Genomic DNA, 24,853 nt, shown 5'->3' with positions numbered 1-24,853 from the left:
GGATCGACCCGTCGAAATGACCAACTGAGGGCCGAATATGGGGGCGACTGGGGGGCCCACGGGTGTCGAGGATCCCTGGATGGTGCTTGGCATACCGCCGGTCTTGGTTGGTCGCCATGCCTAATGTGCCTTAAATGCACCTTAAATGTCTCTCCCAGCGAAACACCTCCACTTGGCCGCTTGAAGTCTTGATAGGGTCCTGCAAGGAGATACAGGCACTCGAATGAGAGGCACGCTGATGTGATTAGTTGCTCTGCCCAATGGATCATCAGCTTTGACTACTGTCGGTGTAGGATGTATATCGTTTGATGCCACCCTCAAAAGATTTCATGGCATTGTTGCAGGTGGAGTGTAATTATGGAGCTGAAGGATTTCTTAGACTCACATTCTTGCTATGCTGGTTCCATAGAAATCAAGGCTTCGAACTTGCTTGTATTGGCCTCGATCCTCGACTGGTCGCCTATCACTTGTTCGGCCCGTCGTGTGGCCGCCAATGCTGCACCCTCGTGGCAAGATAAAAGAGACGCCTGAAAAACCATTGGCCCTTTAGTTCGGCGTTAATGGTCTGGTTTCTGCCTTCTGCATAACTGAATATGGATCTCAATGTGAACATCGGACAGGCACGCAGATCTCTCATTTGTGTGTGATCGGGGTCCATTCGAGCAAAGGCCTAGACACCCAAGATACTTGCATCTATAGTACTAAGTACTGTAAATGCACCTAGGCTAGCTGGCACATGTCTTGCAGCAGCCTTGATAAGGCTTAGAAACATCTGTAGTCTCATAGCAGGAGACCGTGTATCTAGGTACCCAGGTTCGTCTTTTCTCGACAGATAACATCTGAAAGAGACATTCCACCGGAACCTTTTCCCCCAGACTCCTATACTCCAGGTAAAGGTCAATCCCCGCTGCTAGAATTCCTCAGGCAGCTCTCTCACCCCATATGCCAGTCGGCCGGGCCGCTCTTCTGATCAACGGTAGTCTCCCATCCTTTGATTCATTTTTTGCATACACAATCCCGCAATCAAGAGGTGCGAATTCAATGTCCACGAGAAGTCATCGACACCAGCACGTCACGAAGACCCGACTCGACTTGCCGTTGGTAGCAGCATTCGCGCCTCGAGTTACCGTAGTCTCTCATCATCGCTGCACACCGTAAGACTGCAAGCTCATATCCGCACATGACTACCTTCTCTTTGCACCACCTTGACAAGGCTCTTGTAGACCTCTTCCCAGCTCTCTCCGTCGTCCTTGACATCAGCGTCTCCAGTTTTGGAATCCTTCTTCTTGCCCTGGTCACGGCTGACCATCACCACTGACGTTGGGCGTTTGGTCTGACCTGCAGTGCCAAGTTCTGCTCGGGAAGTGACATAGATGTAGGGAATGGCGTGGTCCTCCGCCAGCACTGGGATGTGGCTGATGACATCCATGGGAGAGATATCTGCCGCGAGGATGACAACTCCGATAGGGAGAGGGTCCGAGAGGCTACCGTTAGGTGATTTCCGAAGGGCTTTGACAACTTCCTTGACTCCTCGCTTGAGCGTACGTTGTGCCGCAGCTGTGATAATGTCAGTCTTAATGTCGTGCGACGCGGGGTATTGAACGCGCTACAAACCTTTCTTCACACTCTTAAACACCTTCTTGGCCACTTTGTCGTCAGCCAGTGGGTTGGCAAAGGGGACCAAAGCCCCTACAGGTCTGGCTGAAGGGACTTTCTCTGATTTGACCGCTGTCTTCTCGTCGTCTGACGAAGCCTCTGATCCTGCGTCTTTGATCTCGACATCGCCGTCCTCATCCTCACTCACTTCATCCTCTTGCTTGACTGATTTCTTTGACTTTTTTCCCTCGATCTCATTCAAGGCTTTCTCCGCAAGCGCTTTCCGCTTCTCCTTCTTGTCTTTCTTGTCAGAACTGGATTTTGTTACTCCAGCTTCTTCTTTGATGGCCTTCTTCTCGGCCTTGCGGGCCTTGCGCTCTTCCTTAGTCTCCTTGTCTTTGGCCATTGTGGGTGTGAGGTTCGCGAATTTTAGGGTACTAAACGAGAGTTGGGTTTCGTCGCGTATCCGTAGGAAGTCGTTCGAGGCCAGATCGTAGGTTCAGAGCAAGATGTAGTGGTTGAAAAAAGTCCTTCTCCGCACTAAATCAAAAGTCGCTGGCCTGGGAAAATGCCTGTGCAGCTGGTGGAAAATTTGGGGAGTTCACGCGCTAACCGCTTTGGGACACATTTTCGTTCGGTCATTATTCATACTTCGATCAAATTATTACGAGACTCTCTGCCAACACTACAGCTGCGAGGTCATTAAACTCCCAATACCAAGGGTAGTGTCTTCCTTATCCTAGACAAGTGATCGCTCGCCGACGACACTCATTTATTCCCATCCAACGATCGGCTCGCTCGTTTTCGGCAAAGCCTTGTCACGATGGTTGTCCTTCTCCTCCACGTCGCATTTCCAATGACGACTTCTTCTCCTCTTCCTGCGCTTCTGGCCCGGCAGCTCGCTCAGGTAGACGTGTTGATTGCTCTTCCCTAGTCCCATCAAACGACCTGCCCCGGGGAGCCAGATGCTCTTGCGCAAAAGCAGACAGACTGCTGCGCGAAGCCCCTTGCTCAAGCCGCGGCGGACTCTTCGCTCGATCCTTTTCTGCTTGCCTTTCCTCTTTTGTCTGCGACATCTTGGCTTTCCATTTCCCAAATAAACCTTTCTTCTCCGTATCTGCATTTGGGTCTCTCTGTGCGTCGCCCGATTCATTGCTAGACTGCCCTGCCAGAAACGGCTGGCCTGTTGCCGATTCTCCGTAAAGCGATGCAGACTGCGTCTGTTGAGAGTCTCCCGTGAAACTTTTTCTTGGTCGGTGAGCACTTCCAAATGAAGTGTTGCTCCCACGAGCTGCTGGGTTTTGACCAATCGGTGGAGGCGGGACAAGAGGCGAATTATCCCCTTTCTTAGCAGATGACGAAAACCTCCAGCGATGACGCCGTTTGTCCTTCTCATCAGATTTGCTCTCGTCCTGTGGTTCTACTTCAGAATGATCGGTGAACGATGATCTGGACTTGGTCGATGTAGGCGGAGACTTTGGAGGCTTTAATCCGCCTGGTTGATTCTGACCCTCGCTAGCTGATGTCAGGTTCCCAAGAGACTTGATCGTTGGCGTCTCGGTGACTGGCGTGGCTGCAGTATTCGTCAACTGCGGCCCTTGCTGACTGGCAATGGGATCGAGTCTGGTAGTGCTACTGATGTCAGGAGATATCATTGGGGTATAAAAGTTGCTCGGTTCGTCGACATTGAGAGAGTTCACCGAGCTCTGCGCGCTATCATTGACAGCGCCAGGAAGCTTTTGCTTCTTTTGGAGCTTCCGTGGCTGGGCTTTCTGGGCATCTGAGGGTCCAAAGATTGGTGACTTTGGAAACAAATTCGATATCTTTCTTTCGCGAGTGGTGCCGGGTGTTGTTGTTGTCGGAGGTTGTGACGACTGCACGATTTGAGGGAATGGAGTGGATGAGGATGTACTCTTCCCCACAGACGTGGGTTCCGTATCACTTTGAACTTGATGCCGATGCCCTGAAGCTTGTGATGGTGGTGGTTGCACTTGATCAGGTGTAGCAGCTGGCAAAGATTCTGTCGCCTGAGCCAAAGGTTGAATATTCGCTGCTTCTTCTGGAACGATAGAGTTGGACCTAGAGGATTTCGAATCTGCGCCGTCGCCAGCTGCGAAGGGAGTCGTAGACCTGGCCCCAGGAGAAGATGCGGCCGGGGATGGCGAACCTGACGGTTCGTTCAAGCGCTGGAAGCGAGCTGAAGTGATTGCTGGAGATCTTTTGGAAGGGACCGTGTTACTCCGAGAGATCTTTGCGCCTGTAGTGCCATCGGGAAAAGTGGCGAGGCCTGATGGCGTTCCAGGAATGGAAACTCCAGGACTGCCACCACCTCGAGAGCCACGAGAGGAGACAGAGACATTGCGTCTGACCCCAAACTTTCGCAAACTGTCGGCGCCAGCACTTGCGTTGGAAGTCGATCGCACCACAGGTATTGGTGACTTTAGTGAAGGCGGGCCACTCTCGACGTCCTTCTGAGTCTTTTCATCAACAGCAGTGCCGGACATGCCGATCAGAAAGTTGTCCTGATTCTCAATCAAGAATATCAAAACATCTTGGCTAAGTCTGTATTCCTTGGGTGCCATATCGTGTATGGGGTGTGATAAGATACCTGGCTGAAAGATTGCCGCTAGATTTGCTGCTGTCATCCTATTCAGATCGGACTTGGACGCGAAGACGGCGAGTAGATCGAGAATATAGAGAAGAAGTTGGCGGTTCAAAGGTGGGAGTTCTGTGATGAGCTTTTTGTATGCCGACACTGCTGTCGCGTGCTCATCGACACTAAGGTCAATGGGCTGCGCCTCGCCATCAGTCTGCGCTGGCCGCTGTGCGCGACGTAGGGGATCACGAAATCGATCGTAGAAATCGAGAGGTACGATGGGTTCGGGTAGCTGATTGAGGTATCTGCGAAGGATATTGGCCGCATCATGAACAGTGTAGCCTGTCCAATCTAGACCTTTTCCGAAACGGTCGGGGGAATTGAAAATGGTCTGCAAATCCTTGATCCGTTTTGCAGAGCCACTCAGTCGAAAGATACCTTCCACGTCGGTTGCTGATACACGATTAGTTCGAGTTTCAGGAAGGCGCGCTGGACGAACTCACCTTTCTCTTTCAAGAAGACGCCGCATTTTGCAACAACAATGGGCACGTATCCGTAAATGAAACTCTGGCCTTCATCGTTCTGCAAGGAGATGGCGACGTTGGCATACCTGATGCTCTCGGCCAGGGGTACGCCAAATATACCACTAGGTTGAATTTCAACTGTGACATGGTCAGGATGGATTGCCACTGAGGGAGGGAGAATACCCGTCAATGTTGCTGAGGGCTGAGAGATGAGGTACTCACCTTTTTCTTCTGGCTTTTCGGTATTCTTTCTGAACTTTTTCCACCAAGATGCCAACTCTTCTCTTTTGGACGGAGGAGAAACAGCAGCTAAGGGGGAAGGAGCAGGTGTGTTACGCTGAGGAGGTTGAATGATGGTTCGCGGCGAGCTGGCGGTGCCTGCGCCTCCGGTCGCCATTATGAGGCTACAGGCGCCGTGACGCCGTCAGGATGAAGGAAAGTCGAGACAGATATCCAACGGTGGGTTTGGGCGTCAGTAGCCGGTGTTCTGGGGATGGCAGGGCTTCTAGAAGGACGTAAGATGGGTCACACCCGGATCGCCAACCTGACGCACGTCTTCGTGTTGCGCAAGTTGACTAAATAGGATGGGGACTGGTGATGAGGTTGTGAGTAGGTAAGAGATGTAGATGATGGATTCTCAAGTGCCAAAGACGGTGTCTCTCGTAGATGGAGGATGAAGCGCTGGCGGGAGGTGGATTCAGCGAAGGGATGGGTGGGTGAGCAGGATAGAGGGAGGATGATCAGGCGGGCGCAGCAACAGGGCCCTTATGGTGTATGCTGACCACCAATGCGCCTCAGACAATGCTCACTGGAAACAATAGACGCAGGGAGGTAAGCTTGAGCGTTGAGCTGGAAAAGAAAACGCGATCTGTGGTCAAGGGAAGCCCATTGTCAAACAATGAAAGAAGAGCACGAAGGGTTGGATGGCAGGGCTTGACGCTGTGTCAACTTGCAAAGGCGCAAGGATCTGCCAACAAGCTGCAGGCAGGTTTGTGGTTTTGGGTGGGTTGGATGGTCTTGAATAGTGACGGGAGCGGGAGGAGCGTGTAGCCAACAGTTTCGAGTCTTTTGGGTGCCCACCACCATCAACCAACATTGCCAGCTTGGACTTGGCTCCAACGTCGCCGAGAGCTCGTATCTCGCCCCAAAGCAAGGACTGGCACCGGCGTAGGCTAGTGGACGCCATATGCCCAAGGGGGCGCTGGGCTGTCGGGCACTCGGGCCTAAATACAGCTTAGCCGTCCAGCTATAAGGTACCGCCGTCGCACGGACTCCTAAACACGTGGGTACCTGAGAACTCTACTTGGGGTGCGTTTCAGATCCCTGGCTCTACTTAGAAGTCGTCAGTACCTGCTTTTACTCAGATTACGTATCTGTACAGGTGCGAGCCTGGTCCAGTTGCAATCTTTTGAAAAACTTCAATTCATCTCATTTCCATGTGTACTGGGCCAAAAGTATTTGGGTCATGAATGTGGACCAAAGGTTCGCCTACGCTTCGTCTCTTGGTACTCAGGCTCGAAATTGATGCCTAATGACTCTTGCCATCTTTGGGTGGCGATGATTTAGTTGGAGTTCCATTCTGAACAACAAAGAGCCAGAAGAAGCTGAGAAATTGCCCTTCGTTTCGCGATACAGTTAAACATCAATATTTAGTGACAGTGGCTTGCAAAGGTGCGTTCCTTCGCCTGTGAAGGAGCCCATGGCGCGACCTACTTTTACTAGGAATATGGCAGCGACCCGAAAATTCGTTTTCTTTTCACCTGATGACTGTTTCTGCACAGGCTCGACTCATTGTACAGTAGGTAGTATCAACTTGCACAGACCAGACCAGGCTCGCTCTATTCTAATTTTACGTACAAAAGGTCCCAAAGCGCCATGTGGTGCGGAGACGTGGAGCTCACGACTATTGTGAAAGCACAGAAAAGAATCTAATTCTGGGGCCGGAGCACTCGGCAGTCCAAGGCTCTACTTGATGATCGTTGATGATCGCTTTTGTTAAGGGAAACCAGAAGCATACGAGTTCTGTGTGGACACTGCTGTTGGGGCGAAGAAGAGAGAAACCAAGCCTGGAGAAGCTAAAATGACATTGCATCGCCGCAACGCCGCAGTTGCCAAACCTAAGGGCCGAATCTTGGCAACCGCCGTCGCACTTCTCGTGTCAGCACTCGGTCATCAGGCAAGCACCCAGACGAAGGTCCTTGACCAATTTGGCTGAATGGCGTTGTTGATCATAGATTAATTATTATTAGCCAGCAACTGGATCAGGCTGATTGATACCAGGGAGTGGCTTTTGAGTTACCCAGAAGTGCCAGATCCGGAGTAGTATCAACCACGCCCCAGGTTTAGGGTGCCCTGCATTAGCAAAGCGCTGTCGCTGCTCTTCTTCCGGCATAAATGCATACGGACTCCGGTTACTTCGGATCATTGATCACCTTAACATCAAAGCTCACCTTTACCCTTTGGCACTAGATAGTAGCCTAGTTATAGGGACCTCGAGGCATCACGTCCCTTGGATCTCGGAGATAGAGGCAGCTGTTGGGTTTAAGTTTGGTGATAATGTGCAGCCACACAGCCAAGCATTAGCTTACGGAGGAGTCACCGCGCCACATGTGATCCGCGATCTGTGCGGGGGGGGGACCTGCCCTTCACAATCATGATTGATCTCATACAACCTTCAGCCTTGAGCAGACTATACTTCAATTCAATTACTTCATCTCTCCAATCTAGCCGTTGTTCCTAAATGATTTTACTGATGGGCCGTTGACCTAAAACTAGCTCTTGTGCCTTAGGTGCCCTACATTCATACACCTCGATCCCCCTCCGCAAAATGGCGTGAAATGATATGCCACCTCTGGACTGGGCTTTGGTATAGTCTTTCCCGTTCTTTCTCGTTGAACAGAAGGTACCAAATATGTTTTATGTCTCTCTCAGGTGATGATGACCTCCTCCAACTTGATAAACTGAAACTCGAGAGTGCCATTGGCCATTCCCGCCAATACTGGCAGACTCTAGTTTCGGAAGCCCTCTCACAATGTCAGAGGGGAATTCAACCTTCCTTCATCAGCTTCTGAAAGCTATTGGACAAGTCCCAATGATTTGCGGAAACCTTCAGACAGCCTTCTCAGGTCGATCCTCTTCGTCCCCCAGCAAACTCCTGTCAACAACATGGGCCATACAAAGATGAATGGATCGAATGCCACTCTGAAAGTGAGGGTTGACCTTCGAATCAAAAAGGTACTAGTAGTATTCCGATCGGTAAGCTCTGCTATTGGTGCATCGATTACGCTGGATCTGATTGCACTTGCAAGAACCACACGCCAGTGGATTGAATCTCTTCTTCCGCTGAAGGTGTTTGACTGGACGCCTCTCCGTGGATTGTCGTGTCATGTCCTTAGGCCCGAAAATTGGTGACAATCAAAGCATCCTGATCGATGCAGGGGCTGTGCCGACCTTGCTCACTGAAGTCCTCTGCCCCGCTGGAGTAGTTCGAGAGTGGTGTGGGAAAATCCCTATATCCAAACATCTGGATATGTGGTGTTTCGTCCGTTCTAGACCCGGCCGTTGGCTTGCATAAGCCCATCTGTATGTACCTGACAGGTCAGATTGATTTCCTCGTCACTTGAAGCGGTAGCCTCTTTGAGATGTTGAACATGCGGGGAACTTTTGCCTGTGCGGTAACATAGGATTTGAGTAAGACAAGTGTTCAGTAAGCGGTCCTGTAATGATAGGTCTGGGGTCTCGTCATTTCGGTTCGGCAGAATCCCAGTAGGAAAAAGGATTTGAGGCGCCACGGTACCTCTATGTCTGTCTTTGAAAGCAACACCGTCAACACATGGCAAATATGGTGGAAAGTAGAATTGGCAAGAATGTGAGAATCGGCTATTGAATAAACCCATCTATCACTCTAATCGTACCCTGGCTTGAGCAGATCCTTCGTTTCGGCAATAAGTACTGGTTCAACGCCATCACGCTCCAAGTGGTAGTTCCTCCAAGGGGAAAACTTCATCCCTTGTCAGTCTAATCTATATATTCTTTGTCACAAGATTTCAACATGTGATATGCCCAAAAATGATGGCAATCAAAGCGTGAAAATCCATTCTCTGGACAACGCCAGTTTTCCAACAATGCTGGTCATGATTCATCAAAACAAAATAAGTACCTTCGTATAAATAAATACGGGCCACCTTTAGCGTTCCGTATCGTCCTCGACAATGGCCGAGGTAATTTGCGGGACCACGTCTCCAACAGTGAGATTCTTCAAAGCCTTGTCGAATTCACGTTGCATTCCATGCTTGACAGCCTCCAACACAGTGTCGACCGTCATCTTTGGCGTATAAGCTGGCTGTGTGCCTTCTCGGAACACGCCTGTCCGAACAAGGATTGAATACCAGTTGGTATCGGCCCCTCCAGACTCGTCAAACTCATTGGTGCCTCGAATGTCGGACTCCGGTGTGTCCCCGACAAAGTAGACGGTATCCAAAGGTTTGTCGATGCCGTGTGTGTCTTTACGCCATTGCTGCAGAAGGCGGGTGGCGAAGTTGAATGTGCCGAGTTGAGGCTTGCCAAAGGCAATGGTCTTCATGTCTTTGCCGGTGATGGCTTTGAACATGGCCTCGAGAGATGCTCGTAGAGCCCCCATGCCAATTCGTGAGTAGCTGTGGGATGTTGCCCATACGACGTCGTTGTGGGAGAAGAAAACGGGGGGGCCTTCGTCGAAGGTTTCGGATCGTGTGCCTAGCCGTCCGTTCTTGCTCATGCACAGGTCGAGAATGATCTGTGAGTCGCCAGCCCAGTCTCGGCTATCAGCAAACACGAAGACGGCCTCAATGTCTACCAAGCCGTAGTTGCGTTTTTTAGAATTCTTCAACTCTTCCTCGGTAAGTTTTCGAAAGGGGGTGGTGTCCTTGTTGTCTTTGATGATGTCTCCAGGTGTCTATTGCGCATGTTAGTGTCTGGACGTTGAGTTGAAGAGTAGGCGGGTGGTAACGTACGATCACGTCCTTGAAACCATAACCGAGAGCAACTTCTCGACACTTTTCACCCTCACCACCAACAACAAGAACGGTGTGGTACTTCTGTGCCAGTTCTCTCATAGGAGTGTGACCACAGATGAATTGACCTGGAGATACTTCCATCTGCAACTGATTGGACAGTTGAATGCATCGTTCTTCTTCTGTCTTGCCGCCTCCATTGGTGACAAAGATATAAGGTCTATGGGGTACGTTAGTATGGGTCTGGATTAGGTCATCAAAGGAAAGTGGACGTATCATACACTTTAATGCCGTATTCATTCTGCCCGTTTAGGACTTTCATTGCTTCCACGGCTTCAGGGATAACTTCTCCTCCTCTGATCAAAACGCCATCGATATCAAAGGCAAAAGCATATTTGTCGGTGGTGCTGAGTCCAGAAGCATCAGGGGTGACAGGGCCTGAATCATCTGGAGTAGCATCTGAAGGGTCATCAGCCAAATGGTGTTTGGCCAACTCCATGGCATGAGCTGTTTCGTGGGCATTGCTGCGGTTCTCCAGGTGCTGGGGAGGTGCAACAACGGTTGGTCCCCCGAAGAGATCCGCTCGAGTGGCACTCTGACTGGATAGTCGACGTGTGCTCTTCTTTGAGGTTCTGGTTCCTGCGCGGAGCAAGTTGTTATCCTCCATATCCGAGGGGATATCGCCCGGCATCATGCAAATATTGGAAGTGTTGTTGGATGGAGATGGTGCTAAGCCTCAAGGACTTATCAAACACACTGACTTAGGTCGTGATAACTTGGCCACACGTGTCGAGATATCGATGAATACTAAGGACTAGAGGTGGGATGTCGAGATATGGTGAAATACTTGGTACTTTTTGCGGGGGACAGGGACTACACAACACAGGAATTGAAATAGCTAACGAGACAGATTTAAAAAAGCAACAATTCACAACAGCGGTTACACGTGGGTAGATAAGTGGAATATCACGGTCGACTGGAGCCGGTGCAGTGGATAACGCGAAAACATCACAATGGATGCCACGGTCAGAGATATCTCTAGCATGGGTCGGCGGTGGTCGCCGTTGCGGAAATGATACCCATAAAAACTTCAAAACGTTGCAGAGATGACGTCGACATGATGGAGACGAGGATGTTGAACGAATAAACTGCCACCGGCAACTCTGACCCACGCTGCTTAATTGTGAACCTTGCGGTGAAAATTTGGTGGACGGGTCACTGACGAGTCGAGTGAGCAGTGGAGCCTCATGACACCAGCAACTTCTGATTCGTCCCAACAGGGTGGGCAAGTCAAAGCACACGCCGTTTCAAGTCTCCCGAGTCGGGGCGCTGGTACTCGTCCTACTCGTTCGAATGTGCCAAAGAATTGTTCTTTGCCCCAATGACGGCCGTGGCGCCAATGTTGTCTTCGGAATCTGCCCATCACTGCCATCCAACTAAAAGCCACACCAGAGGATTGCTTCATGCGAGCCTTTCCCGACGTGTATTCGTGTATTCGTACGCAGGTGGCAGCGCACAAGACGCATAGACAAGACAGTCCACACCCCAAGACTCAGCCTGTCGGGTCTTGAATTCCTTCGCTTATCCTATGACCTACAAGTCTTGTTGCTTACTTCGTATTCGTGCTATGAGGTTATAAGTCATGTAGCTGCACCTCCTGGTACTTCGGCGGATCCTTCATCATCATCCTTTGGGCTTCTTTGCAGACTGGCACGACTGGGAACTGCCTCTTGCCTCTCCAATGCCCCCCCTACTTATCACCCGTAGTGTATGTCATTGGCGGGGACATGCTGGCCTCAAGGGATGGCGTAGATTGCTCTTGCAGGCACAAGTGGGATCATGTCGGTACCCAGTCGTGCCAGTCCGAATGACGCAAACTTGCATCTGCCCAAACACGTGCCAAGATTTTTGCGCTTACATGGCACCCTGCTCATCACAGCTTCATTGCTGATTGTCAGGACGAAAATCATTCGGTGGAACAAAAGCACTACGTTCATTCGTCTGATGATAATGGGTACTCTAGTGGACTCTGGTCGCTGGGCCTAAATTTATCCCCAGAGTACATACTTTGTAATATCCCACTGCGATTTGACAGACACGATTGGCAGGGGGCGAGGGTGGCTGCCAAGCAGTGGACACCCCCCACGGTCTTTACAGACGAGAATAATCTCAACACTGTGGATGCATGTGCAGATATTATGGAGTATGTATCCCAACCAGACTACGAGGTTATGCAGAGACGAGTATTACTGTACCGAGGTCTAAAGGGGACACTTTTGAATGTGTACCTAATGTTGTATTCAGGTCTAGCAAGTAAACAAGTGAAGAAGTGAACACTAACGATGACAAACAGTCCAACAACGCCAACGCTAGATATGATCAAGGCTCAATGTTGTTGAATGCTGAGTGTCAGATGCCAGACCAAATGCCGTGTACTCGTAAATCAAATGCGAAACTCCTTGTCAAGCCAATGTTTGATAACCAGCTTTCCTTCTTCAAATGCAGCTCTGGACGTGCGGACGATGATGGCAGCATGGGAATGACTGCTCTTATGAATGTGAACAGGATATTTGCGAAACCCAACGTCATCAAGTGCTTTGATCATGGCGAATTGAGCCGGTGTCAACGCCAGCGTTGGGAACTCGGGACTTCTCTCTGGGTTTCCCACGTCTTCTCTGACTTTGGTCGAGTCTAACTTCTCGGCGGCCAACGAGTCTGTTGATTGCTGGGAGGACTTCGAGGAAGAGACGCTGGCTGTCACGCCTGTCATTTCTTCTGAACCCTGAGGGAGATATTCCTGGTCTTGAGCCGAATTGACATTTTCAAATGCATCCTCGAGTCCAACACGCATATCTCGCACGAGGAGCGGAATCCGATAGCCGAATCCGGTCCGCTCGTGGTCGCTTTCATGCAGGAGGATTCTGCGACGGCTGCGGAAAGTTTGAACCCCGGAATTGATCAGGAACGCCAGCGTTGCGATTGGAATGAGGATCATAAGGGCCAAATAAATGGGCGTCCGTCTGAGAAATGTCGTGCTGCCGCTCCGGAACCGCTGGTAAAATGAAGGGAGTTCATTCTCAGCTGGCTTGATCACGGGCTGATCTGGGTCGACAATGACAGGTTCAAAGTCCTTGAGGTATTGCAGCTGTACCTTGCTGAGATCTGTAAAAGGGTCGGTCTTTGAAATACCAGTGGTATAGTAGACTGCAGAACGATCATTGACAATGTTTGTATAGAGAGAACGTCGTTGGAACTTGGCGAGTGCATGAATGAAGATGCTGTCAGGGTCCGCAAGGACACTCAAGAGTGGACGGCCGGTGTCTCGAAACTTGTCGACGGTGAAGAGCTGTCGCCCTGACGTAGAAAGCGTCCTCGCCCCGAGCACATTCCATAGGTGGTTGGGATAACCTGTCAATGGAGTTCGAACCCCCAGGTGGGGTGTTGCAAAGGTGGTGAAGTTGACTGGGGTGACCTTGTCGAAGTAACCTTTGTGATCAAGTAATCCAACGGCGTAACGGGCAATTAGGCCGCCCAGCGAATATCCAACGATGGAGAACTTGGAGATCTTGTAACCATCACGAGCCAACTCTTGGAACTTGTCCTCGATTTCCTTTGCCACGCGCTCGCCACCCACTTCGATGCCATCGTACGTCAGGGAATTGGCGTTGCTCTTGCAAGCGACAACCACCAATTCATCTTCGGTGTATCGATCATGCAGGGACTTGAGGATGTACTGGAGATGGTTCTAGCTTATAGATTAGCAGCTGCCCAAAGGAATATGCTTGCATACTATACCGCGTTGCCCCAGAGCCTATGGAAGTGTTAGTGACCGTAATGCCAGAGGAAGGATTGTTGAATTGAGGCTGACCCGTGAACCAGGAACACAGTATGGTTTGCTTTACCAGTCGGCGTCGACTGTCCGCTGGGAGAGGCGTCTCGAGGCATGTCCACAGTTTGGTTGTAGAAAAGTGTCTGCCTGTCGATGCTGCGCAAGTCAAATGGTAGGGCTAGTGATGGCATTTTGTAGGCCGGTGTGGCTGCAGCGGGGCCCTGGGCACGATCCTCTGCCCCTGCGCCGCGTCCGGCGGCCCCTGTAATTTCTGGTCTCGGGGGCAGGCCTATCGCCGAATCGCTAGGCAGCAAGTGCTTTGTGACGGCTTTTGGAGCTGGGAATGATGCTTAACGCCACCTTTGTTTGGCGATGCTGACGTATTGGAGTATTTGGCGAGTCCAATCCTGGTTTTGCTTGTTCCTGCGGGCGCTGGGCACGTTACACACACACGTTGTCTGCCAGTGGGTGATTCACCAGATGGGGCTGTCCACGAGAACTGGAGATCGAGGCTCCTTGCAATGTCAATCCTGATTCCTTTTTTTGCAACTTTCTAGAGAGTCAGTAAGTCGAGATGCTCACGTTCAAGAAAATGTTACTGGATAAAAGAGAATTTGCAGAGGTAAAGGGGAAATTAAATCACTGATGCCAGCCCGCTGTTTGCTTGAAGAGAAGGTGTGTCACTGTAGTAGAGGTTACTTCACCGACTCAAACCGGGTGATGTAGGACTTCATATATTTCGCAACCCTTCCGGCATGTCTAACCAGGAGTAACAATTGAGACGCCAGTAGCCTTACCATACCCAGTATCGCTATCGTTTCCTCTACACAAACCTGCGATAAGGAATGTGTTGACAGGCTGAATGGCCGAAATACGGAGCAGACGTCAACCCACGGGGGTAGGTACCTGTGTTTGGCGTGACTTTTTGGGCTTGGTGGCTGGAGCATATCTCTGCTTATCTCTGCCCTGTTGTATGCAAGGCTTGGGAATTCCGGGCCAGAAGTGCCAGACAAACTCACTACTGGTGCCACCCCTGTCGTTCCCGACGCCCAGTCGCCCAGCCCAGGTTCACATGTGCACGCGAATCTTGATCTGCATCGAACTTCTTGATCCGCACCATCACTGCCACTTACACACATCCTGACATCTCACCCCCTACCGACCACTTGACCTCTCGGCATTCTCCGTCATCAGCGAGTGACACGCTCATATCACTTTACATCTGATCATATTTCCGGTCATGTTATGTTCTCCTCCATTGGTTTGTTTAAAAACACCCCGTGCCCACGCCAGGACGATTGCTCTCTGCCAAAATGTATCTTTGCCCACCTGATCTCGGACTCTACTGCTGCGCCACTTGGCGGCTTGGCCAAGGAGTACGACCCGTTCAGTGCCGGCGATGTAGCAGAACCACCACCGAAACGAAGACGGGTTGAATCACCTGGGGCAGAGAATGCAACACTGAGATCTGTGAAGCTGCGCGTAGAGCCGGCAAACAGTCATCCCTCTCTTAAACCAACGGGCAATGGCGCTGAAGGTTTGACACCAACCGTTCGTCGTAGTGAAAATGTCACAGCCAGCGTCAAGGAAGGCTCTTCAGCCAAACCTCAACAACGGAAGGAGTCGCCTAAGTCGATGCAAAGACCTATATCTCCACCCTTAAAACGGCAAACCAAGGATGAACCAACAACAGCGAAGCCTAGCGCGCAGCGAACGATCAAGGTTGAGCCTCTAACCCCTCGCAAAGTGTCTAAAGCTCCAGCTGTATTTAAGACGCGGGTGACGGTCCTCCAAGCACTGCACAAGCAAGTATGTGACCAGAATCAAAAGATGATAGCCAAGAAGGATGCTTCTACAGACGCCCGTTTGACAAACCAAGAGGCTATCACGTTTGCTCTCGACGAAGAAGAACTTGCCACTAGATTAGGCGAAGATATATATCGCAATACCATGGCGCAGAAGGTCCTACGCATCAAAAAGATGACATCAGATGAGTGGATCCAGAGAGTGAAAGAGTGGAAAACGCCCGTCAACGTCAAAAGTGATGTTGAAGCCGCTTCAAACCCCGCCATCCCTGGAAAGGGCCTGTCTTCGGACGAAGAGGTCGCAATTCTCCCCCATCTTCAGACATCGCTGATCGGCTATGAAAAATACGGCTACGTGACACAAGTAGTTCCCAAGAGCGAGATCAAAGCTGCCATGGCTGCCGCCTCGTCAGCTGGGGGCTACGAAGTTTGCGACCGATGTGGAACAAGATTCCAAGTCTTTCCCGGCAGAGATGAACATGGGCGGCTTACAAGCCACGGAACATGTCGCCACCATTGGGCCAAACTGAATCGAGCTCCGACCTCCAAGTCAACAAAGATACTAGGCCAGTCAGAGGCCACCTTCCCTTGCTGCGGCCAAGCACCTGGGAGCGAAGGATGCACCGAGGGTGAAACGCATGTCTTTAATGTGAAGGATCCAAAGAGACTTAGTCTTATTCTACCATTCGAGACCACTCCTGGTGCAAAGGACGAGGCGGCCAAATCACCATTGGCATTCGACTGCGAAATGGGTTACACCACGCTCGGGATGGAAGTCATTCGAGTCACCGCGGTACGTTGGCCGAGTGGCCAGCTTGTTCTTGACGTTCTCGTGCGCCCCTTCGGAGAGATACTCGACCTGAATACAAGATTTTCTGGAATTCACCAAGAAGCATTTGCAGCAGCTCCCGAATACAAACCAGGGCTGGAATATGACCCCGAAAAGGATGGCCTCCGTAAGGTGGCATCGCCCGCTGTTGCCCGACAGCTCCTGTTCGATCACCTCACACCAAACACGGTTCTCATGGGCCACGCCATCGATAATGATCTCAACGTTTGCCGTATAATTCACCCCATGATTGTTGATACAGTCATCTTGTTCCCCCATCCCAGAGGTCTTCCTTATCGGCAATCTTTGAAATATCTCGCCCAAAAAGTCCTCAACAGGGGAATTCAGATGGGAGGTGCCGAGGGCCATGATTCTAAAGAGGATTCTATTGCCACCGGCGACTTGGTACGGAAAAAGGTTGCTGAGAGGTGGTCTTTGATGTATCATGAAGGCTGGAGGTTTGTGGATGGAAAACCCACACAAGGGCAATCTACACAGCATCCGGATTCACAAGCAACACAATGATACGAGGTAGCTCTATCAAACCTTTTTGGTCTTATATGGAAATATCAACTAAAGTCAGGGCATTGGAGTCATCAGCGACTTTGGTGGGGGAGTAAAAGCAAGAATGAAAGAATGACTCACGTGATTTCTGTTTGGCTCCTTCACTCAAGTGGTTTCTTACGGACCAGGTTGAAGTTACAACATTTACCTTGTATGGACGCTATGACTGCCTCATTTGGGCATCATTACTGTTCTTCATGACCAGGCGTGACAAATATTTGAAATCATGGATGCCCGACCTTATCAACCATACGGTGTGAAGATACCATGACCTGCCAGCTGGCAGCCCAATATGGGCCAAGGGGGGTTTTTTGCTGGCATTTCTCCATCATTTTCGTACTCTTCCGTGTCTTCTTCTAATTCCCTTTACGGACACAGTCTTCTTGGCAAACAAGGGTGTGGTTATGGCCTCAGAATGGAATTGTTCATGCAGAGCGACATATGCGCATATTGCATGCATCAACGTAGAAACTCAGATTGGGGCTCAGAAAACACGAAGTTCTTCAAGTCAAGTTTCGAGACCACCAAGTTAACCCTGACCTGTGGTTCATCCCGAGGCGCCCCTCGGCCCCCGTGCCCGTGCACGTTATTCTTCTGGGGTAGAATCATGTGTGAGAAAGCAGTCTAGTCCTATGTAGGAAGCACCTAAACATGCCTAATGCAGCCACCGTTTGAGTCCTAGTCCCCTTTTGCTACCCCTATCGCGTCTACCCATGGATGGGAACGCGCTGCGGTCAAGCCCATGAAATTTCCATCGCACATCCCATGTTAGAAATCCATTTCCCCTCGGCATACTCTCAGTCTTTACTGTTAGGACAAGATTGACCGCTGACAGATATTGTCTCGAACGGTGGTCATTGGAAACTGGTACCCTCGATATCGCCTATTTCCGCGCTCTCCGTCGAAGCCCAACCTTGACTGCATTTGCTCGAAGTGTTCCAACAGCAAGCAGTCGCTACGTCAAACCGAGCCACCAAGTGCCACCAACAAGTGGACAGCGACTCTTGACACACACACAAGTCCACGACCTCGAGTACATCACTTGGCCCACACCAGTGCTGCGCCACGGCAGCGACCCTCTCAAGATGGGCAACCAAATATCAAAGATGCTGGGCAAGATCTTTGGATCACGAGAAATGCGCCTCCTCATGCTCGGCCTTGATGCAGCGGGTAAAACAAGTACGGCTAGATCACGGTCCCTCGACGAATTTACGTTCAAAATATGGTCAAATAACTAACTGTATGGTGTTGTAGCAATCCTCTACAAGCTCAAGCTCAACCAAGATGTCACGACGATCCCTACCGTCGGCTTCAACGTCGAGACGGTCACGTACAAGAATGTCAAGTTCAATGTGTGGGATGTGGGTGGACAGGACAAGATCCGGCCTTTATGGCGGCATTACTTCTCTGGAACTCAGGGTTTGATTTTTGTCATTGACTCCAACGACCGAGCGCGGATAGACGAGGCCCGGCAAGAACTCCACAGGATCATCTTGGACCGGGAAATGAAAGAAGCGCTGTTGTTGGTGTTTGCCAACAAGCAGGATATCCCCGGCTCAATGACACCCACAGAAGTGACGGAGAAGTTGAGACTGGCTCAATTGAAGGAACGCACTTGGTATGTGGTACCTAGCTGCGCGACTACTGGCGAAGGTCTACTGGAAGGACTGGTAAGTTCATGTGACCTTGGGATCCCGTACTACTACTGACACAAAGTCGCAGAGTTGGCTTTCTACAAATGTCAAACAACAACCTCGACAAGCACCTGCCAAGTAGATGCAAGGTGGTCCTTTAGTGGGGCGGCAGGATACATACTGTACCATGCCTTGATCCGAAGGGGAGGTCGGCGAGCGCGGGAGTTGAGATACCTATTTGCAAGCGTTTTCGCGAGGGAGTATAGTATTCAGCGCATCGGTTCTTTTGTTGGCCGGCCCATAGATACAGATTCTAACAACAAGACGCAAATGATTCATGACCAGTCAATGGACCGAGTCTCATCAAGCAAGACCATACGCATAGCATATGCGTAGAGCCATGTCATGCCGGAAACCAGGGGTTGTGTTTGCACAGCACCGAGTATTGTTGCCCTGACAGCATAATTGCGAAGTCATTGGCCTGGTGTGACAAGGTGAGATTGGCGGGGCACAAATGATGATCCGACCGTGAAACATGAAACGAGAAGCAAGTGGCAAGCAGGCATGGTGGTGTGGCAGGACAATTAAGCTCCTTCGGGGATGGGCAGATGGGCATCATTATTGATGGTTCACAGCCTGGTCGTCAAGTCAGACTATTCTGCACGACACATAATAGTAATAGCATTAATTAAATAATGATTCCCTTATCAGAACAGTCATCCAAGAACCAAGACTGGGTACGTAGGTAGAATGTACCAGAACTGGTTGAACAGCTCCTCCCCACTGATATGCAGGTGTGTGTACGGAGTAGTGTCAAGCCAAGCCTGCCGCATCTCCCACCACGAGGATTGCCACTGCACGTTCATTCATAAAACCTCCCTAAGGTACTCCGTAGTGGGAAGGCAATCGCAAAGGAGATCGTGTTCAATGCAGGCACGCAGGCAACCCACTCACCCACTCACCCACTACTTGAGCCCCTCGACCCCTCGGTCCTCCCATGCGCAAACAAACAACCTGCGACCTGTGGGTGGTACAGATCGAAACAGAATCGTGGATCAAGCTCACAACAGGTCTGCATGGTGCCATGGCAGGATATCCTCGACCCTCACGTCTCCACACAAACCACTTACTCGTCCAGCAACTCAAGCCTCTTTTTTCCATGAATTCATACTGTAGCCTACCAAGGAATCAACTAATACTAGCGGCTTGAGTTGTGGTGAGCCGAGTGCCGTGAACAGTGACAATCTGAGAAACCCTAGGTGCCCATGTATACCCGTAATAGGCATCTGTCTACGAATATCTAGGCACTGGCATGGGTCGAGGTGGTGTCACTCGGGGGGTTGAACTGGCTCTATGATTACCTGATCCAGGGCCCCCGCGGCCTGCGTCAGGTGCAGAAGACCGTAAGTGGTTAATGTGCTTCCAAAGGCAGGCCCCTCGGGCCCCTCGCCCTCCTCCAGGAGTCGAACAGCGCATCTGACCTGTTCCTCCAGAGTGTCTTTGATCCACCTCGACCTCTGCGCTGGAAGAGTCTGCAGCATCTTTTGGTGCTATTTGCTTCAAACTCCTCCATGTGGCGTTCTTGGAAATACTCGTGCTAGAGGATTGACGCTTGTGTACGCAGGGTTGGCGACGTTGTGCACATCCGGCGGTGGGTTGCTGATTCCCTAGTGCCTGGATTCGATTGCTATGCAGAAGTAGCTACAGTAGTAGTCGATCCGCTTGACACTCTGCAGTGACAATTCTGCAGCTTCCAGGGACCTGCATAAACTCCTCAACCAAAGTGTTCATGCAGCCCCTGAACCATGAGTGTGGTTGTTGGCTTCATGCAAGGGCGTAGACTGCTCGCTTTCTGCACACTTGTCTCTCGTCTTGTCTTTCGCATCAGGTTTTGTAGGCTAAGCACTCTCCTCCACATGCCGACCCTTTATCAAGTATCTGATGTCTGGCTATCTCCGGATATGTAACCACTAGCAACCAACTTCTGGAGCTTATGGACTTAGCACAGTACTGTTCTTGGTCGTGGTAATCTCCCCATATCAATATCACTCACCGTCTGCCCCGCTACATGTCGGCACCAATTACGACATTCCGAGCCTCAATCGCTTGACAATTGTGTCTTTGTCCACTATTCGTGGGACCTCGGGCTCCAGTTGCCCGCTTCTGTCGCCATCTGGCACCTGGCACTACGGGCCGTGCCAGCCCTTGCTGTCCTTCACTGCCAACCTTGTCCAGTGAAACACGCGACCAGTTGAGAGACCCGCTTGTATGTGTCTATGTGTCGCAAAGGTCGCGACTGCCCACTTCTCCCTCTCCTACCATTTTATTGCTCTAGCAGAGACTGGCACCGTGAGCCAGATTCTTTCAACTTCCAGACTCTGCTGGTCAAGTCACCTTCGGTTGATCCATTCAATCATACATTCGGTCATATATCACTTCAACGTTCGTCATGACCACCACCGATGATCCCAAGCCTTCTGTTCTGATCGTCGGAGGTCTCGGTAAGTGCATTGTGCCACCACTTCCCAAGCTCGTCCAAATTAGCTGACTCATCCAGGTTATGTCGGCAGGTTCCTGGCAAAGTATATTCATTCCAACAAACTTGCATCAACGGTCCGGATAGTCGACAAGATTCTTCCCCAATTGGCACATCTCGCTCCAGAATTTGAAGAATCATGCTCGCAAAAGATATTCGTCCAGGCCGACGCATCTCGCGAAACTTCCATGTCCAGGATATTTGACCATCCCGCCGGACCGGATGTGACGTGGGACTATGTATTCAATCTCGCTGGCGAAACTGCCTGGTCTCAGACACCCGAGATCTACCGATTACGTTCATTGCAATTGAGTGTGGCGCTTGCCAACGAGGTTGCCAAACGAGGTGTCAAAGCGTTTGTCGAGGCCAGCACAGGCACAGTTTACGCCCCAAATCGAAGCCCGCGCACCGAGCAGGACAAATTGAAGCCGTGGCTGAAGATGTCAAAGGTCAAATTGGAAACGGAGCGGGAACTTGCTCGCATTCCCGGCCTGAATCTGGTTATTCTTCGCATGGCTTTTGTTTACGGTGATTACGATTCTAAATTCGTTTCCAAAGCTCTCGTTCTATCACGCGTCTACAAGGAACAGGACAAAGAACTCAAATGGTTATGGACCGAGGATCTCCGGATCAACACGGTGCACGTCGAGGATGTCGCACGTGCGCTCTGGGCAGCCGCCAAATGGAGGGAGTTCAACGCCGTTGTTCCCCCCTCATCTCCAATGTCTTCTCGGCGCTCAACCTTGAGCTCAAAAGGAGAAGATGCACCTATCGGAAATGTACCCATTTTCAATATCGTCGACCACGGAGAAACAGACCAAGGCAAACTTGCTGAGATCGTTTCCAAAGTCTTCAACATCAAGACTGGATTCCAGGGCTCCTTGATATCCCAGTTCGCCAAATTAAATCTCGACCGTGTGGTCGACGAAGTCAACGAAGACGTTCTTCAACCATGGGCGGACCTCTTACATGAAAAAGGCATCACGCAACCCGGTCCACTCAGTCCATTCCTCGAGAAAGAACTTCTCAAGGACGCTGACCTCAGCCTAGACGGCACATTATTCGAGAGAGTCGTCGACTTTCAGTATGAACATGAGCGTCTGACCGAAGATGAGGTCCGATCAATGATGGCCAGCTACGAAAGAATGAATTGGTGGCCATGAGCAACGAACGAGCGTCCTAGTGTTGACGATTATGAATAAGAGAATGATATGTACGGCCGACATCCTTCAATTTTTGACAGGTCACTCACCTGGCGAGATTGCAATTTGCTTCGACGTCTTTCTACCTAACCCACCTTACCTACCTTACCTAGCTAGGTGCTTGGTACTCTTCGAATGGACATGGAACTAGCAAACGGTGTTTGTGTGGTATTGATGAATGATTATTGGTATTGTTATGATGCACGATTGTGGGTGGAAACCACCCAGCTCGACTGTGTTCTTCACTTTGGATTTGGCCTTGAAAGCAAGCACACTTAGACCGTCTTCTTGTAATGAGGATGTAGGGAATCGTTTTCTGCCACTTTGGTACAACCACGCTCATATTCAGCTACGGCTACAGCCAACCGCCCCGAGATAGTGAAACATACCTAGGTACCTGACTTGACTTAAAATCCTGATTTCATGCACAACTTTTGACCATTAACCATCCCAACAGGCATGGCCTCAATGGTATGTTGACCTTCGTGTGTCTCACCCGGAGCCAATACCCGGAGACACAGTCTCTAGGTCGCAACCGCTTCGCAACTGCATTGAATCCAAGAAGTCATAACCAAGAAATCACTTTTTCAAGAAACCCCCCCCCCCTTCTTTGCCCCGATCTGATCTTATTTTCACTCAATCAGTCCCGGTTCAAAACCAAGACACAGACCTTCATGCGCCAAACACTAACGCCGAGGCGAGCTGCATGGGTGACATCGTTCTGAAAATCCGCCCAACCAAGTCGAATGTACTGCCACTGTTCTGGTTCAGGCTCCCATTTCTCACGACGTGGATCAACGAGATCCTGGTATGTCTCGTGACCATCTTCACCGTTGATTGCTCGCAACTCGCGGATTTTGTCCTGCACAGCCAGTTCTTGAAGTCCACTGCTGACGAAGCGACAGGTGTCGTTCCAGCCATAGCTGAACATGTATCCCACGATGGTGTTCAATGGGTCTTCAATGCGGTTGTTGATTCCAGCGAAGAACTTTGTCATGTCTTCATTCATGACTGGTGCGCCAGGCCAGTGGTATGCTGGAGCGAGGCCGGCCATGGTTGTACGGGATGCCATCACGCTGCTGAGATCGGTAGCGGTCAGAGCGGTCAGATGGGAGGTTGTAAGGTATGGGGAGGCACGTGCTGAGCTGATGTAGATCGACATGAGGGATGGGATGGTCGGTGGGACGAGTTGTTGAACAGGTTTGAGTGGGTTGCCGTCAGTCATCCATGGTTCGTTGGAAAGACTCTTGGGCTGTGTCCCCTGATACTGAACCTGAATCTCAAACATAGGTGGGCTTGCTGGGCGCTCTGGCGAACCCTGGGAGGTGACGACATTGCCGAACTGATCGGTGAAGCCTTCGGCGACTTCCAACTCTTCAACTCGAGCGAGCTGTCGAGCGAAAAGTTCATCAAAGACAGGGATATTGCTTGACGAGCGAATGATGTGGAGATGGGTGATGAGATCCATGATGGCAGCTTCTGCTTCTTCTGTGGTCAAGGGTCGACGCAGTGCGATAGCCTCATACTCAGATCGAGTGGATGAGGACGTCACGGCCTGAAGCATGGTTCGAGTTTGAATGGTTGGACGAACGGGCACCTGAGGAGTGGCGAAAGGGCTGTCCGCGTCGGCGTAGTATTCAGTCTCGAGGTCGAGAGCTTTTGGCACCAAGCGACGTCGACGGTTAGGCATGACTTTGAGTTCGAAGATGGTGTTTCGCATCAAGTGCCACACTTTGTGGAGGATTTCATAGAACCTAGGGTTGTCAGCCTCAAGATACTTGAGAGAGCGATTAGGGCGTACAGACTCAGGATTTGCAGAATCTTGATTCACGGTCTCGCCTCTATCGGCTGGAGAGCTGGCAGTGCATTTGTTGAGTCGACGTTGATATGTGAGTCTAACTTCACCGACACCCAGCTCAGAATTGTCGAGTTGCCAGACCGAGTTCTCTGTCCAAACAAGGTAGCCGTGGCCTCGCAGGAACAGATCGGTGAGTGTTCTAAGACTAGCAGAGGTTCCGCGTTTGAGCAGCTCAATGTGCTTGTTGCGTACGACACGCAGGGTCCCTTCATAGAAGGTCTCATAATTTCCAGGCTTGATCTGCAGTTGTCTGAAAAGATTGGCGTAGATGTGTCCGTTCTCTTCGCGGATCCGAGCTTCCTTATCAGTCAGTTTACGCAGCTTGTCTGCGCTGAAGTCTGTAAGATCATCGGCAGGGTCAGATGAGTGAACGTCTTGGGCCTCGCCAGCCTCCGAAGATGTTTGCATGCTGATTATGAGCTTGCACAGATAAAGAGGATTGACGAGTGCGGTGTCTCAGCTCTGAAGTCGCGGTTGTGAAGTCGCGGTTGTGAAACAATATGATCTGTGATTGATCTGTGATCTCAATCGAACATGGAAAAGAAGATTGAGCCCGTCTAGGACGCACGGAAAAGAGCAACTTGACTAAGCAGTCGGTGAATCAGTGAAGTGTTCACCTTCTAGTCCATTCTTTCACTCTCAACATGCCAAGCGTGAAGGGTGAAAGTAACGACCTGTGAAGTGAATTTGTTCATTGTGCAGTTTGTTAATCAGCAGTATAATGCCCATTTCACCGTTTCTTTGTGTTTCAAGGAAGGGAATTGCCTCAAAGGATGCCTCTGTATCCAATTGCAGTTAATCTTTTGTACTAATGGTAAGATTAGAGGTAGTCTCTCCTGTTGTAATCTGTACCTCATCACAGAAGTCCAAGGGAGATGTCAGAGACTGC

The 24,853-nt window shown here is 50.6% G+C and overlaps 7 protein-coding genes across 7 annotated transcripts; 3 read left to right on the top strand and 4 right to left on the bottom strand.

Moving 5' to 3' along the window:
* Positions 1–605: 605 nt before the first annotated feature.
* On the bottom strand, positions 606–2,124 carry PV10_01314 (uncharacterized protein). The gene is made up of 2 exons (XM_016365507.1): positions 1,615–2,124; positions 606–1,557 (listed from the first exon to the last, which is right to left on the bottom strand). The coding sequence occupies exons 1-2, from the start codon at positions 2,000–2,002 to the stop codon at positions 1,169–1,171; spliced, it is 777 nt and encodes a 258-aa protein (XP_016229156.1). The 5' UTR covers positions 2,003–2,124; the 3' UTR covers positions 606–1,168.
* A 113-nt stretch (positions 2,125–2,237) lies between these two features.
* Positions 2,238–5,684, bottom strand: PV10_01313 (uncharacterized protein). The gene is made up of 3 exons (XM_016365506.1): positions 4,939–5,684; positions 4,696–4,854; positions 2,238–4,645 (listed from the first exon to the last, which is right to left on the bottom strand). Exons 1-3 carry the CDS (start codon positions 5,111–5,113, stop codon positions 2,415–2,417), a joined length of 2,565 nt encoding a protein of 854 aa, XP_016229155.1. The 5' UTR covers positions 5,114–5,684; the 3' UTR covers positions 2,238–2,414.
* Positions 5,685–8,607: 2,923 nt separating this feature from the next.
* On the bottom strand, positions 8,608–10,691 carry PV10_01312 (TIGR01456 family HAD hydrolase). The gene is made up of 3 exons (XM_016365505.1): positions 9,989–10,691; positions 9,708–9,927; positions 8,608–9,649 (listed from the first exon to the last, which is right to left on the bottom strand). The coding sequence occupies exons 1-3, from the start codon at positions 10,399–10,401 to the stop codon at positions 8,903–8,905; spliced, it is 1,380 nt and encodes a 459-aa protein (XP_016229154.1). The 5' UTR covers positions 10,402–10,691; the 3' UTR covers positions 8,608–8,902.
* A 1,270-nt stretch (positions 10,692–11,961) lies between these two features.
* On the bottom strand, positions 11,962–14,265 carry PV10_01311 (uncharacterized protein). The gene is made up of 3 exons (XM_016365504.1): positions 13,576–14,265; positions 13,503–13,518; positions 11,962–13,452 (listed from the first exon to the last, which is right to left on the bottom strand). Exons 1-3 carry the CDS (start codon positions 13,725–13,727, stop codon positions 12,151–12,153), a joined length of 1,470 nt encoding a protein of 489 aa, XP_016229153.1. The 5' UTR covers positions 13,728–14,265; the 3' UTR covers positions 11,962–12,150.
* Positions 14,266–14,763: 498 nt separating this feature from the next.
* PV10_01310 (uncharacterized protein) lies at positions 14,764–16,770 on the top strand. The gene has a single exon (XM_016365503.1). It carries the CDS (start codon positions 14,782–14,784, stop codon positions 16,693–16,695), a length of 1,914 nt encoding a protein of 637 aa, XP_016229152.1. The 5' UTR covers positions 14,764–14,781; the 3' UTR covers positions 16,696–16,770.
* Positions 16,771–17,475: 705 nt separating this feature from the next.
* On the top strand, positions 17,476–19,068 carry PV10_01309 (ADP-ribosylation factor 6). The gene is made up of 3 exons (XM_016365502.1): positions 17,476–17,913; positions 17,989–18,404; positions 18,457–19,068. The coding sequence occupies exons 1-3, from the start codon at positions 17,820–17,822 to the stop codon at positions 18,508–18,510; spliced, it is 564 nt and encodes a 187-aa protein (XP_016229151.1). The 5' UTR covers positions 17,476–17,819; the 3' UTR covers positions 18,511–19,068.
* A 1,526-nt stretch (positions 19,069–20,594) lies between these two features.
* Positions 20,595–22,537, top strand: PV10_01308 (uncharacterized protein). Its single transcript, XM_016365501.1, has 2 exons — positions 20,595–20,869; positions 20,926–22,537. Exons 1-2 carry the CDS (start codon positions 20,818–20,820, stop codon positions 22,065–22,067), a joined length of 1,194 nt encoding a protein of 397 aa, XP_016229150.1. The 5' UTR covers positions 20,595–20,817; the 3' UTR covers positions 22,068–22,537.
* The last annotated feature ends 2,316 nt before the right edge of the window (positions 22,538–24,853 follow it).

Source organism: Exophiala mesophila (genome assembly GCF_000836275.1).
Source record: "Exophiala mesophila strain CBS 40295 unplaced genomic scaffold supercont1.1, whole genome shotgun sequence".
Taxonomy (NCBI): Eukaryota; Fungi; Ascomycota; class Eurotiomycetes; order Chaetothyriales; family Herpotrichiellaceae; genus Exophiala; species Exophiala mesophila.
This window is presented reverse-complemented; position numbering and strand designations above follow the sequence as displayed.

Coding starts and splice junctions, on each gene's coding strand:
- PV10_01314 (XM_016365507.1), bottom strand. CDS start 2,002: ATGGCCAAAGACAAGGAGACTAAGGAAGAGCGCAAGGCCCGCAAGGCC. Junction 1,558..1,614: donor GTTTAAGAGTGTGAAGAAAG/GTTTGTAGCGCG, acceptor ACATTATCACAG/CTGCGGCACAACGTACGCTC.
- PV10_01313 (XM_016365506.1), bottom strand. CDS start 5,113: ATGGCGACCGGAGGCGCAGGCACCGCCAGCTCGCCGCGAACCATCATT. Junction 4,855..4,938: donor CGAAAAGCCAGAAGAAAAAG/GTGAGTACCTCA, acceptor ACCATGTCACAG/TTGAAATTCAACCTAGTGGT. Junction 4,646..4,695: donor CGTCTTCTTGAAAGAGAAAG/GTGAGTTCGTCC, acceptor ATCGTGTATCAG/CAACCGACGTGGAAGGTATC.
- PV10_01312 (XM_016365505.1), bottom strand. CDS start 10,401: ATGATGCCGGGCGATATCCCCTCGGATATGGAGGATAACAACTTGCTC. Junction 9,928..9,988: donor AATGAATACGGCATTAAAGT/GTATGATACGTC, acceptor CGTACCCCATAG/ACCTTATATCTTTGTCACCA. Junction 9,650..9,707: donor ATGGTTTCAAGGACGTGATC/GTACGTTACCAC, acceptor CATGCGCAATAG/ACACCTGGAGACATCATCAA.
- PV10_01311 (XM_016365504.1), bottom strand. CDS start 13,727: ATGCCATCACTAGCCCTACCATTTGACTTGCGCAGCATCGACAGGCAG.
- PV10_01310 (XM_016365503.1), top strand. CDS start 14,782: ATGTTCTCCTCCATTGGTTTGTTTAAAAACACCCCGTGCCCACGCCAG.
- PV10_01309 (XM_016365502.1), top strand. CDS start 17,820: ATGGGCAACCAAATATCAAAGATGCTGGGCAAGATCTTTGGATCACGA. Junction 17,914..17,988: donor TGATGCAGCGGGTAAAACAA/GTACGGCTAGAT, acceptor ATGGTGTTGTAG/CAATCCTCTACAAGCTCAAG. Junction 18,405..18,456: donor AAGGTCTACTGGAAGGACTG/GTAAGTTCATGT, acceptor ACAAAGTCGCAG/AGTTGGCTTTCTACAAATGT.
- PV10_01308 (XM_016365501.1), top strand. CDS start 20,818: ATGACCACCACCGATGATCCCAAGCCTTCTGTTCTGATCGTCGGAGGT. Junction 20,870..20,925: donor TCTGATCGTCGGAGGTCTCG/GTAAGTGCATTG, acceptor TGACTCATCCAG/GTTATGTCGGCAGGTTCCTG.